Genomic DNA, 14,476 nt, shown 5'->3' on the forward strand with positions numbered 1-14,476 from the left:
GCTTGAGAAAAGATAGCTCTTCATGGATGCATATGAATTTTACTCCAATGAGCTTTTTGTGGATCACAATGCAAGTAGATTGAAATGAGCGATAGATTTTGGATATTGCAAAAGTTCTTATACAACATCATTCCAAAGTATTCGCAGAATAAAATATCGAAATTTCAAAAGTTTTTCGTCTCTCAAATGGTGGGAATACACCCTATGCCAAATTCTATTGATCATTTCAAGTTGAGCTCTACCATCACTGAAAATTTCAGCCAAATTGGTTGAATTTTTGTTGAGATATCTTTTCTCTGGGGTAGTTTGTCAGCGTCATTATATGATTACAACTAGCAAGAGGGTATAATTAAATGTACTGATATTTTTGCTCTCGTATGTAAGTAGCAGGCGGGAGAGAGTCGGGCAGCTGCGGGCAATTGCAACGAAAACTACACACAATTCAAGTAGCTTAGAATTAAATAAATTACATGGGTGTATATAACAATTTAACAAATTTAACAACTAGCACAATTCAAGTTTAACATTCCTTCGATAAACTCATGAATAAGCGTTTTCGTTGTTAATAGCTTTGCGTACCACTCCTCCATCTACAGTTTTACCACAATCTTCCTATATATTTTGATAAGGAATGCGTTGGGTTTTCCCAGTAACCCACAGACACCCACGCAAATTCGGCGACTAATTGATGAATTCCAGGAAAACACGAAGTGATGATCAGGAGTTCCTCAATTTTCCCGGAAAATAGAATGTTTATGAATAAATACTATATTATTGTTATTATACAAATGAAATGCTGTTCGGTACCATGTCACATTACTCGCAGTGTTTTTTTGCCTAAAATATCGCATCTCCCGACATATTCTGAAGGAAAAGGATAAAACTCAGGGCCATATTCAATTTATGTTCAAGAATTCCTGGTGTCCCATTCCGCGTTTTAGAAACAACCGTGTGCAATCGATACGGCTCCCTGTCAGGTGTCATGTTACATTTTATCATCTGCGTACTCGTCTATATTTTGCAATCCAAACAATGCATTTTTAATTTGAGGCAAGGCCTTGAACTTTATTGATATCTGTTTTCAAAACATCATACATGAACACATAAAATGGCGAGCTCATTTGGAGGTTACGATGACGAAAGATTCGTGAATAAACTCGACGATAGGTTACTTTGTCCGATTTGCTTCAAGGTGGTCAAAGACCCAGTGCGATGCCCGAACGAACACCATTTTTGTCGCTCGTGTATTCAAAAGTGTTTGAAGGAAACCTCCGAAACCTGTCCAACTTGCCAACACCATCTCACGGAAGAAACCTTGGTTAAACCAACGAGATTTTTTATGGAAACGTTAGAGCGTCTCAAGATTCGTTGCGATCACGAAAGCCGTGGTTGTGGAGAAGTGGTCGAGCTTGAATTTCTTGATCGGCATGTTGAGAGATGTGGCTATTTACCAACACGTTGTACAAACACGGGCTGTTCTGAAGTCATCAACCGAAACGAGCAAGAACGACATGAGAACGAACTTTGTCGTTTTCGTATGATTGTCTGTGACGAGTGCGGAGAAACTGTGATTTGGAATTCTAAACGTGTCCACCCTTGCTTTATCAGAAAGGAAACGGACGATTTGGTAAACAATTTGAAGGAATTTAAGCTAGCTCAAAACGAGTTGAATCGCAGGTTAATGGACGATGTTGCCCGTCAAAATGTTGTCATTGATGATCTACGCCGTAGAAACCGGGAAGTCGAATGTATTGCAAAGGAAGCGAACGAGAGGTGCGACTTGTTTTCTGGCATGCGAAAGATTTACGTCTGCGGAGGGCGAGAGAAAAAGTTTCGCCACAGATCCGTAGAGTCTTTCAGTTGGCCTGAGAATTCCTGGAGACTAGAACCAGAAATGAGCCTGATCCGATCAGCTCCTGCAGCATTTGTTTACCAGGGTGAAATTTATATAACTGGCGGTTCGAATGGAACTGAGTTTACGGATAGCGTCGAAAGGTTGAATGTAGTGAAGAACATGAAAAAATGGGTCAAGTCCACTGTCAAAATGCCTGTCAAATGCAACGGTCACGAAATGGTCAGTCACGAAAATACTGCAATTTTGACTGGTGGACTAATTGACAAAAACAACGCTTCTGATGGGATTTATAAAATTGAACTAACTCCCCCATACACGACGACGTTATTGACCCAGTTGCCAGAGATAAGAAGTTACCATGGCTGTCAGATTATTGACAACCAAGTCGTTGTTACTGGTGGACGGACATCAAACTACATCAACGACAATAAAAACACTGTGTATTCATACGATATTAACAATAATGAATGCAAAACTCTGCCGCCACTGCCATTTCCTATCTCTGATATGGCTACTGTTAGTTATAAAGGTAATATAATTTTGATCGGAGGTGTTAACCAGAGAACGGAATCATTGAACACAGTATTCATGTACGAAGTGAAGACAGGTAAAATTAAGGAGTTACCTCGTCTTAATCATAAAAGAGCGGGAAGTGCAGCAGTTATCAGTGGCAATATAATCATTGTTATGGGTGGGCATGATTGTAAAATCGTAACATGGCTGAAATCTGTCGAGTGCTTGGATTTAAGTATGGAGAAGAGTGAATGGAGAGAATTGCCACCAATGACGAGGGAGAGAGGTTATGCATCTGCAGTTCTTCTTTAAACGCATTAAACAAGATTCATTTGAAAAAAATTAAGAACAAAAGTAACTCAGTGAAGTATTGCTATATATATGACTTAGCGAAATAGTAAAATCCTTTGTTTCAATTTATACGATTGGAATACTAGATAATCATACCATGGCGAGTACAATTCGGGATTACTAGCTAGTTAGTGTCCAGAATGCTTTGTCTCCGAAACTACGTTGTCCTCGACAAGTCACAAGTTGAATAATAATAAAGATATTTATCATAGTTTGAATGACACGTTTAACAAAATCACAAAGTCTTGCTCACACCTTATCGCAATCGTGGCCACCGTCACACTAACACCATTCCCTTGTTCGATTGGATTGAAATAACTTAATTTTCCTCGTAATGGACCTTTAGCGTAATAGAGCAACTTTTGTCAACTATTAATACCCTCTTGCTAGTTGTAATCATATACTGACGCTGACAAACTGCCCCAGAGAAAAGATATCTCCACAACAGTTCAACCAATTTGGCTGAAATTTTCAGTGATGGTAGAGCTCGACTTGATAAGTGAAATGAGCGATAGAATTTGGTATAGGGTGTATTCCCACCATTTGAGAGATGAAAAACTTTTAAAATTTCAATATTTTATTTTGCGAATATTTTGGAATGATGTTGTATAAAAACTTATTGCAATATCAAAAAATCTATCGCTGATTTCGATCTACTTGCATCGTGTTTCATTGCAAAATTGAGTTGCATCCATGAAAAACTCTCCTTTTTCAAGCATAAGCCCTATTTTCAGGAAGAATAATTATCTTTGAAAGTATATTATATATAGGTGTAAATCATTAAGGTATGGGAATAAAATTATTATATTTGAAGTCCTTGTTTCTGGTGATATCTAGTTTTATGCAGTTAGCAGTAATAGATGGCGAGCAATAAGCTGGCCAACCAAAACAGCACGAAATCTCCAATTTCAGGTAGACCCCCACCTTAATAGCTTTGCGTACCAGTCCTCCATCTACAGTTTTACCACAATCTTCCCATATATTTTGATAAGAAATGCGTTGGGTTTTCCCAGTAACCCACAGACACCCACGCAAATTCAGCGACTGATGAATTCCAGGAAAACACGGAGTGATGATCAGGAGTTCCTCAATTTTCCCGGAAAATAGAATGTTTATGAATAAAATCAATACTATATTATTGTTACTCTTAACAAATGCTATTCGGTACCACTTCACATTTACAGTGGTTTTTTCCTATAATATCGCATCTCCCGACATATTGAGAAGGAAAAGGGTAAAACTCAAGGTCATATTCCATGTTCAAGAATTCCTGGTTCCTGGTGTCCCATTCTGCGTTTTAGAAACAACCATGTGCAATCGATACGGCTTCCTGTCAGGTGTCATATGACATTTTATCATCTGCGTACTCGTCTATATTTTCCAATCCAAACGATGCATTTTGAATTTGAGACAAGGCCTTGAACTTTATTAATATCTGTTTTCAAAAAGCCATACATGAACACATAAAATGGCGATCTCATTTGGAGGTTACGATGAGGAAAGATTCGTGAGTAAACTCGACGATAGGCTACTTTGTCCGATCTGCTTCAAGGTGGTCAAAGACCCAGTGCAATGCCCGAACGAACACCATTTTTGTCGCTCGTGTATTCTGAGGTGTTTGAACGAAACTTCCGAAACCTGTCCAACTTGCAATCACTATCTCACGGAAGAAACCCTCGCCAAACCAACGAGATTTTTTATGCAAACGTTGGAGCGTCTCATGATTCATTGCGATCACGCAAGCCGTGGTTGTCGAGAAGTGGGCCAGCTTGAATTTCTCGATCGGCATGTCGAGAGTTGTGGCTATTCACCAACACGTTGTACAAACACGGGCTGTTCTGAAGTCATCAACCGAAACGAGCAAGAACGACATGAGAACGAACTTTGTCGTTTTCGTAGGATTGTCTGTGACGAGTGCGGAGAAACTGTGATTTGGAATTCTAAACGTGTCCACTCTTGCTTTATCAGAAAGGAAACGGACGATTTGGTAAACAATTTGAAGGAATTTAAGCGTTCTCAAGACGAGTTGAATCGCAAGTTGGTGGCCGATATTGCCCGTCAAAATGTTGTCATTGATGATCTATGCCGTAGAAACCGGGAAGTGACCGAGAGGTGCGACTTGCTTTCTGGCATGCGAAAGATTTACGTCTGCGGAGGGCGGGATGAAAAGCTTCGCCACAGATCCGTAGAGTCTTTCAGTTGGCCTGAGAATTCCTGGAAACTAGAACCAGAAATGAACCAGATCCGATCAGCTCCTGCAGCATTTGTTTACCAGGGTGAAATTTATATAACTGGCGGTAAGAATGGAACTGAGTTTACGAATAGCGTCGAAAGGTTGAATGTAGTGAAGAACAAGAAAGAATGGGTCAAGTCCGCTGTCAAAATGCCTGTCAAATGCAACGGTCACGGGATGGTCAGTCACGAAAATTCTGCAATTTTCACTGGTGGACTAATTGACAAGCACAACGCTTCTGATGGGATTTATAAAATTGAACTAACTCCCCCATACATGACGACGTTATTGACCCAGTTGCCACAGATGAGAAGTCACCATGGTTGTCAGATTATTGACAACCAAGTCGTGGTTGCTGGTGGACGGACATCAAACTACATCCACGACAGTAAAAACACTGTATTTGCATACGATATTAACAATAACGAATGGAAAACCCTGCCGCCGCTGCCATTTCCTATCTCTGATATGGCTACTGTTAGTTATAAAGGTAATGTAATTTTGATCGGAGGTGTTAACCAGAGAACGGAATCATTGAACACAGTATTCGTGTACGAAGTGAAAACAGGTAAAATTAAGGAGTTACCTCGTCTTAATCATAAAAGAGCGGGAAGTGCAGCAGTTCTCACTGGCAATATAATCATTGTTATGGGTGGGTATGACTATAAAACCATAACATGGCTGAAATCTGTCGAGTGCTTGGATTTAAATATGGAGAAGAGTGAATGGAGAGAATTGCCACCAATGACGAAGGAGAAGGCTTATGCATCTGCAGTTATTCTTTAAACGCATTAAAGAACATTTATTTGATAAAAAAAATTAAGAACAAAAACTCAGTGAAGTATTGCTAGATATATGACTTAGCGAAATAGTTAATCCTTTGTTTCAATTTATACGATTGCAATACTAGATAATCATACCATAGCGAGTATAATTCGGGATTACTAGCTAGTTAGTGTCCAGAATGCTTTGTCTCCGAAACTACGTTGTCCTCGACAAGTCACAAGTTGAATAATAATAAAGATCTTTATCATAGTTTGAATGACACGTTTAACAAAATCTCGCTCACACCTTATCGCAATCGTGGTCACTGTCACACTGACACCATTCCCTTGTTCGATTGGATTGAAGTAACTTAATTTACCTCGTAATGGACCTTTTGCATAATAAAGGCAATTTTGTATATTTTTTTACTACGGCCGGAAGTGTGTAACTAAATTAGTTAAACGCTCTCGGCCGTAGTAAAAAAATATACAAGATTGGCTACTTTGCATGGCTATATTTTCCGTAATACTTGACATTTTGCGACCAAACTTGGCTATTATACTAATTTCAGTACGCTCTTTTTAGCTGTGGTGATTTATTTCCTTCTTGTTGCCTAGATCATAAGTTGGTCTATTATGCAAGAGTCCATTAATCCCTACTCAAATCACTTACTAAGGCTACATCTACATTTATAGAGTCGGTAAACTTCTTGCAAATATCACACCAACTTTAAAAAATCTACAGAAACTAGTAATTTATTTACAAGTATTGAAAACGAGTAGATAGTAACTTAAAAATAAGGTAACTTAGACTTAAAAATGTTCACTGAATCCACACTAACAGTGTCACTAGGAAGGCTTTTCCACAGTGGCGTAGCCAGGGTAGAAAATTTGGGGAGGCGACCAGTGAGTGGGGAAGCCACAAACTATCGGGGGGGGGGGTCCGGGGGAAAATTTGGGATTTCTAAGGCTTGACGCCATTTCCCGCACTCTGATACGAGCTTTTAAAAGTAATCGTAAGGTTACAAATCACAAAATTCTGTCAATATTACATTAGATCAACGAATAATACACGTTAAAATCTCTTTAGATTTACTGATTACTCGTTGCTTACCTAACTTGATCTCCCCTCCTCATATTCCGCTGGATTTAAACATTTCATGAGAACGGTTTTAAAGACCATTGGGGGGGCGACCGCCCCCCCTTGCCCCCCCTTGGCTACGCCCCTGCTTTTCCACTGCCTGATTGTTCTTGGGAAAAAAGAGTTGAAATATACGTTCTCAGTAGCCTTGTCAGGCCTATATCTGTAGTCATGGCTACTCCGAGTTCTTCGCTCGGTACTGGGCCAAAGGTAAAGATAAAAGATCGGTATCAATATCAATTTGATGTCGACTCATTTTGTGAAGTAAGGTAATTCTTGCTGAAACTCTCCTAGCCTCTAGACTACACCACCCTAGCTCATTGAGCATATTGGTGACACTAGCTGTGGGCTGGTAGTTATTAGAGAAAAACGTGTTGCTTTTCTTTGCATTCGCTCAAGGAGAGCAATATCCGATAACATTGTATCTACAGAACAGAATTTCCGAGTAAAAATAAACATGTTTATTTATATTTTTCTTCAAGTAAACTTCAGTTGCGGGAAAAGTGGTTAGAAGATGTATTGAATATACAATCTGATATTAATATATAAACATTAAACCGTTCTCAGTTGATAATCTCAGCATGTATAGGTTGCACTTTGGACCACTAACCAGATTTGACGAAGGAAAATAACTTAAGTGGATATATTCATATGAAACATTATTAAATCTTTCTGGAATTAGAATTCCGGGTATTTTTAAAAGCTAAGCGTATTGTCCGCATTCATTTTGGCTGCTAACCCTTAGTAAAAAACCTGCACTGTGCATGGCATTGATGTTCTCGGACTGAAGATCGGAAGAATCATAATTTTCGGCCGAATAAAATGTTTATGAATAAATACGTATTTATCATTGTTACTTTTCAACAAAGAGCGCTTGGTACAATTTCACTGTCGTACTTTGCCTAGCAACCTCGTTCCCAGGGGCCTAGCAGCTCATTTGCCGTGATATGGACGATGTTTTTACTTTTAAGCGAAATTGACGAGAAATTCCGGCGAGTCATATTCAACTTGTATTCAGGGGGTTTCTGGTTTCCCATTCCGCGTGGCTCCGTTGACTTACGACGACTTCCTTTTCTGTGGTCATGTGGTATCTTATGACATAAACAGTCTGGTGTCGTCCATATTTTGCATTCAAACAATCAAAATCCTTCTAAGACAAAGGTTTTTATTACTTTTCAACAAACAATGATATTAAACACATAGCGAATGCTTTTATTATTCTGTTTCGACGAGAAATAGCGAGTTCATTATTTGGAGGTTACGACGAGGAAGGATTTGTAGATAAAGTCGATGCTAAGCTGCTTCTCGGTCCGATCTTGCATTGTAAATATTTAAACTACTTGAATTGTGTGTATTTTTCGTTGCCATTGCCCCCAGCTGCCCGACTCTCTCCCGCTTGCGCTGCTACTTTAGGCCTTTTTACAATTTCTCTTGCGACTTGCAGTGCAATTCTACTTTTTAGAGATGTTTATTTGGGAACATATTTAATTCATGTTCAAGAATTCCTGGTTCCTGGTGTCCCATTCCGCGTTTTAGAAACAGCTGTGTGCAATCACAGCAATCGATACGGCTTCCTGTCAGGTGTCATGTGACATATCATGTGCGTACTCGTTGTACTTTGTATTTTGCAACCAAAACAAAGCATTTTCAATTTGAGACAAGGCCTTGAACTTTAATAATATCTGTTTTCAAAAAACCATACATAAACACATAAAATGGCGAGCTCATTTGGAGGTTACGATGACGAAAGATTCGTGGATAAACTCGACGATAGGTTACTTTGTCCGATCTGCTTCAAGGTTGTCAAAGACCCAGTGCGATGCCCGAACGAACACCATTTTTGTCGCTCGTGTATTCAAAAGTGTTTGAACGAAACCTCCGAAACCTGTCCAACTTGCCAACACCATCTCACGGAAGAAACCTTCGCCAAACCAACGAGATTTTTCATGGAAACGTTGGAGCGTCTCAAGATTCGTTGCGATCACGAAAGCCGTGGTTGTCGAGAAGTGGTCGAGCTTGAATTTCTCGATCGGCATGTCGAGAGATGTGGCTATTCACCAACACGTTGTACAAACACGGGCTGTTCTGAAGTCATCAGCCGAAACGAGCTAGAACGACATGAGAACGAACTTTGTTGTTTTCGTAGGATTATCTGTGACGAGTGCGGAGAACAAGTGATATGGAAGTCGAGAGCTGTCCATATCTGCTTCATGCGGAAAGAAATCGATAATTTAGTCAAAGAAAGGAAGGAATTAAAAGAGAAAGAACTGGCTCAAGATGAGTCTATTCAAAAGTTGAAGGCCGACATTGCCCGTAAAAATGTTGAAATTGATTATCTACGCCGTAGGAACCGGGAAGTGGAATGTATTGCAAAGGAAGCGACCGAGAGGTGCGACTTGCTTTCTGGCATGCGAAAGATTTACGTCTGCGGAGGGCGGGATGAAAAGCTTCGCCACAGATCCGTAGAGTCTTTCAGTTGGCCTGAAAATTCCTGGACACTAGAACCAGAAATGAACCTGATCCGATCAGCTCCTGCAGCATTTGTTTACCGGGGTAAAATTTATATAACTTGCGGTTCGAATGGAACTGAGTTTACGGATAGCGTCGAAAGGTTGAATGTAGTGAAAAACATGAAAAAATGGGTCAAGTCCTCTGTCAAAATGCCTGTCAAGTGCAACGGTCACGGAATGGTCAGTCACGAAAATTCTGCAATTTTCACTGGTGGACTAATTGACAAAAACAACGCTTCTGATGGAATTTATAAAATTGAACTAACTTCCCCATACACGACGACGTTATTGACCCAGTTGCCAGAGATGAGAAGTCACCATGGTTGTCAGATTATTGACAACCAAGTCGTTGTTGCTGGTGGACGGACATCAAACTACTGCAAGGACACTAAAAACACTGTATTTGCATATGATATTAACAATAATGAATGCAAAACCCTACCACCACTGCCATTTCCTGTCTCTGAGATGGCTACTGTTAGTTACAGAGGTAATATAATTTTGATCGGAGGTGTTAACGAGAAAGGCGAAACATTGAACACAGTATTCATGTACGAAGTGAAAACAGGCAAAATTAAGGAGTTACCTCGTCTTAATAATCAAAGAGCAGCAAGTGCAGCAGTTATCACTGGCAATATGATCATTGTTATGGGTGGCTATTACTATAAAACCATATGGCTAAAAATTGTCGAGTGCTTGGATTTAAGTATAGAGAAGAGTGAATGGAAAGAATTGCCACCAATGACGAAGGAGAGGGCTTATGCATCTGCAGTTCTTCTTTAAGACATTGAAACAACATTCATTTGAAAAAAATTAGGGTCAGTGAAGTATTGCTATGTATATGACTTAGCGAAATAGTTAAATCCTTTTGTTTCAATTTATACGATTAGAATACTAGATAATCATTCTATGGCGAGTACAATTCGGGATTAATAATTAGCACGAGTGATGTTTGATCATTTTGGAACTTTATTGGAGCATTTCCGACCATGTCTTTGAAAGCGATAACGTTGTTTCTACAGAACAGAATTTCCGAGTAAAAATAAACATGTTTATTTATATTTTTCTTCAAGTAAACTTTAGGGGCGGGAGAAGTGGCTGGAAGAAGTATTGAATAAAATCTGATATTAATATATAAACATTAAACCGTTTTCAGTTGATAATCTCAGCATATCTATAGGTTGCACTTTGGACCACTAACAAGATTTGACGAAGGAAAATAACTTAAGTAGATATATTTATATAAAACAATATTAAATCTCTCGGGAATTGGAATTCCGGGTATTTTTAAAAGCTAAGCGCATTGTCCGCATTCATTAGGGCTGCTAACCCTTATATAGTAAAAGGCGCTAGACCACAAAGAGTATGCGTGCATGAGTTGTTCCAAAGAAACTTGGACTGTGACAAACCGCATTCCGTAATAAAATACATGAGAATAGTCTGTCATACAAGAAAAAACAGACTTTGAAAAATGACATCTTGCATGTAAAGTCAAGATATATGAGCTACAGACCACCAGACAAAATTTATTTAAAGATGATATTTCGACTTTATATCACCTTAAAATTTTGTCTTGTTGTCTATAGCTCATATCTTGGGTTTACAATATGTCATTTTTGGAGTATGTTTTTCTTGTATTTATCAAATTGTCTGCTGGTAATGGTTTTTATAGTATTTCATATTGAATGCTATTCCATATAACTACGGCACTCTAAACGTTTGAGCAATACTATTACTTCTGTGTTGGAACGCTGTTTGAGTTCAGCTGGTTAAATCCTCGTGCGCAGGAAAGAAAGTTTGAAAATACTGCATGAAGTTAATGATCTAGTAGTTTTCGTATTTACTTACGAAGGTCAATAAGATTTATTTCGTCGGAAAAACCCATATACACCGACCTTCATGTGACATTTGTTTGTCTGAAAAATTTCCGCAACAGATTATAACCTGCATCTGCCCGACTCCCTCCCGTTCGCCCGCTAGCAACACATGAGAGAAAAACCTGCACTATGGCATTGATGTTCTCGGACTGAAGATCGGGAGAATCGTAATTTTCGCCCGAGTAAAATGTTTCTGAATAAATACGTATTTATTATTGCTACTCTTCGACAAAGAGCGCTCGGTACAATTTCACTGTCGTACTTTGCTTAGCAACCTCGTTTCCAGGGACCTAGCAGCTCATCTGCCGTGATATTGACGATGTTTTTACTTTTTACTTTTAAGCCAAATTGACGAGAAATTCCGAGTCATATTCAACTTATATTCCGGGGTTTCTGGTTTCCCATTCCGCGTTTTATTTCCGGATCCGTTGACTTACGACGACTTCCTTTTCTGTGGTCATGTGATATCATATGACATAAACAGTCTGGTGTCGTCCATATTTTGCATTCAAACTCTCAAAGGCTTTTATTACTTTTCTAAAAAACCACAATATTAAACACATAGCGAATGCCTTCATCATTCTGTTTCGACGAGAAATGGCGAATTCATTATTTGGAGGCTACGACGAGGAAAGATTTGTAGATAAATTCGATCCTAGACTACTTTGTCCGATCTGTTTCAAGGTGGTCAAAGACCCAGTGCAATGCCCGAACGAACACCATTTTTGTCGCTCGTGTATTCAAAGGTGTTTGAACGAAACCTCCGAAACCTGTCCAACTTGCCAACACCATCTCACGGAAGAAAACTTGGCAACACCAACGAGATTTTTTATGGAAACGTTGGAGCGTCTCAAGATTCGTTGCGATAACACATGCCGAGGTTGTCGAGAAGTGGTCGAGCTTGAATTTCTCGATCGGCATGTCGAGAGATGTGGCTATTCACCAACACGTTGTACAAACACGGGCTGTTCTAAAGTCATCACCCGAAACGAGCAAGGACGACATGAGAACGAACTTTGTCGTTTTCGTAGGATTGTCTGTGACGAGTGCGGAGAACAAGTGATATGGAAGTCGAGAGCTGTTCATATCTGCTTCATGCGGAAAGAAATCGATAATTTAGTCAAAGAAAGAAATAATCAAGACGAGTTTAATCGCAAGTTGTTGGCTGATATTGCCTGTCAGAACGTTGTCATTGAAGATCTACGTCGTAGAAACGAGGAAATGGGACATGAAATGAAAACCATGAGAGTAAACATGGAATATATTGCAACCGAAGCAACCGGAAGATGCGACTGGTTTAATGGATTTAAAAAGATTTATGTCTGCGGGGGACGTGATCTTAACGTTTTCCACAAATCCGTGGAGTCGTTTAGTTGGCCTGAGAACGCCTGGACATTGGAACAAGAAATGAACGTCCCGCGATCAACCCCTGTAGCATTTCTTTACCAGGGTGAAATACATGTAACTGGCGGTCGAATTGGGCTCATTGGAGCCGACTCTGTCGAATATACGGACAGCATTGAAAGTTTGAATGTCGGTGAGGACGATGAGGAATGGATCGAGTCTTCGGTCAAGATGCCAATCAAATGCAACGGTCATGGAATGGTTTGTCGTGAAAATACCGCGTTTTTTACTGGTGGCTGTGATGGGGACATTGGTTCTGATGGCATCTACGAAATTAAACTAACCCCCCCATACACGACAAAGTTATTGACCCAATTGCCAGAGAGAAGATGTTACCATGGTTGTCAGATTATTGACAACGAGATCGTGGTCGTTGGTGGAGGTGCAGGAAAATTCACAAACACCAATAAAAATACTGTGTATTCATACGATATTAACAATAACGAGTGTAAAACTTTGTCTCCACTGCCATTTGCTATCGGTAGCATGGCTACTGTTAGTTATAAAGGTAATGTAATTTTGATCGGAGGTGTTACCGAGGAAGGCGAAACATTGAACACAGTATTCATGTACGAAGTGAAAACAGGAAAAATTAAGACGTTACCCTCTCTTAATCATAAAAGAGCTGGATGTACAGCAGTTATCACTGGGAATATCATCATTGTTATGGGAGGTTGTAATTATGAGAGTGGGGAATATCTTAATTCAGTAGAGTGCTTAGATTTGAGCACGAATGTGTGGATTGAACTAGCCCCAATGAAAAAGAAACGAGCTTGGTTAACTGCAGTTTTAAAAACAACTTTAGTGGAACGCGTATGAGCTTTGAAACGTTTATATTAATGTATAATATAAAAATATTAGTGTCTTTCGCCTGTATTCAAAAAGCTCATTCACACTCACACTCTTGAGTGTGGCATATAAATTTTGTTAATGCTGATCAATGAGAAAGTTCTTTCTGAAATCTGAATAAATGGAAAGATATAAGGTAAATCACTAAAGATCAAGCCAATATTCGGTTGGAAATACCGCCATTGAAACGTTATGAGAAAATTAAGATCTTCCACTCAATGAGCTTAAGTGTGAGTGAGCTTTTAGAATACAGGCGTTAGTCTTGCATTGTAAATATTTTGATATATCTGTTATACCCGACATTATATAATCATAGCAATGTACCCGAAATATTAAACTTTCTTGCTTCTGAAATCATCTTTGAAAGTATTATTGTCTTATGAATACCTCTGACTTAATACATGAAGCGAGCCAAACCCAAGGTCAAACAAAATCTACAAAGTTTTAAATGATTTCGTTCCAAGGTCGATTGACTCTTTGTACACAAAAGAAACAGAACAAAACAGAAATAAAAACATTTAGAAAAAGAAGAAAAAGGCATAAATATAAGGATTGTTTACACATGCAAGTAGGGCCAAAAATTTAATACGGGCATTTAGCAGAGAAGTCTTTGACAAAACTGAATTTCAATTAAATATTATTTCATAACAACTTTCCCTCTTGAAAATGTTAATTTCAGTAATTCCTTCTTCTGGGTAGAAATGGGTTCGTTTTGCAGTTACGAGTTATGAGAGCAATTACTCCAGGGGCGTGATAAATGGTTTTGTCGAGGTGCCTCATGACGTCATTATCTTAGATCACCTAAAACAAAGTTACATTAAGTAGTGGAGTAAACCGCTTGCCGCAGAGAAGAAAGTAATATAAATAAATAAGATCTATTATCGGGTTAACAATAACCTGCGCCTGCCCGACTTCCTCCCGCCTGCCCGCTACTCTCTCTGGGAAGCGAATCCGGTGCAATTATATTCACGAACTTCGT

At 39.2% G+C, this 14,476-nt stretch overlaps 3 protein-coding genes across 4 annotated transcripts; all 3 read left to right on the top strand.

Annotated features, from left to right (window-relative positions):
- The first annotated feature begins 1,108 nt into the window (after window positions 1-1,108).
- On the top strand, window positions 1,109-2,680 carry LOC114529036 (kelch-like protein 31). The gene has a single exon (XM_028550762.1). The coding sequence runs from the start codon at window positions 1,109-1,111 to the stop codon at window positions 2,678-2,680; it is 1,572 nt and encodes a 523-aa protein (XP_028406563.1).
- A 1,255-nt stretch (window positions 2,681-3,935) lies between these two features.
- LOC114529151 (kelch domain-containing protein 8A-like) lies at window positions 3,936-10,602 on the top strand. Of its 2 annotated transcripts, XM_028550905.1 has the most exons (2): window positions 3,936-4,831; window positions 9,247-10,600. In XM_028550905.1, the coding sequence occupies exons 1-2, from the start codon at window positions 4,188-4,190 to the stop codon at window positions 10,148-10,150; spliced, it is 1,548 nt and encodes a 515-aa protein (XP_028406706.1). In that variant the 5' UTR covers window positions 3,936-4,187; the 3' UTR covers window positions 10,151-10,600. The 2 variants fall into 2 exon arrangements, with proteins under 2 accessions (XP_028406706.1, XP_028406705.1); XM_028550904.1 differs by lacking the exon at window positions 3,936-4,831 and having other exon boundaries at window positions 8,486-10,602.
- Window positions 10,603-11,714: 1,112 nt separating this feature from the next.
- Window positions 11,715-13,836, top strand: LOC114529191. The gene has a single exon (XM_028550959.1). The coding sequence runs from the start codon at window positions 11,842-11,844 to the stop codon at window positions 13,465-13,467; it is 1,626 nt and encodes a 541-aa protein (XP_028406760.1). The 5' UTR covers window positions 11,715-11,841; the 3' UTR covers window positions 13,468-13,836.
- Window positions 13,837-14,476: the final 640 nt, after the last annotated feature.

Source organism: Dendronephthya gigantea, unplaced genomic scaffold (genome assembly GCF_004324835.1).
Source record: "Dendronephthya gigantea isolate DGI-Jeju-01 unplaced genomic scaffold, DenGig_1.0 000053F, whole genome shotgun sequence".
NCBI classification, from domain to species: domain Eukaryota; kingdom Metazoa; phylum Cnidaria; class Anthozoa; order Malacalcyonacea; family Nephtheidae; genus Dendronephthya; species Dendronephthya gigantea.

Coding starts and splice junctions, on each gene's coding strand:
- LOC114529151 (XM_028550904.1), top strand. CDS start 8,573: ATGGCGAGCTCATTTGGAGGTTACGATGACGAAAGATTCGTGGATAAA.
- LOC114529036 (XM_028550762.1), top strand. CDS start 1,109: ATGGCGAGCTCATTTGGAGGTTACGATGACGAAAGATTCGTGAATAAA.
- LOC114529191 (XM_028550959.1), top strand. CDS start 11,842: ATGGCGAATTCATTATTTGGAGGCTACGACGAGGAAAGATTTGTAGAT.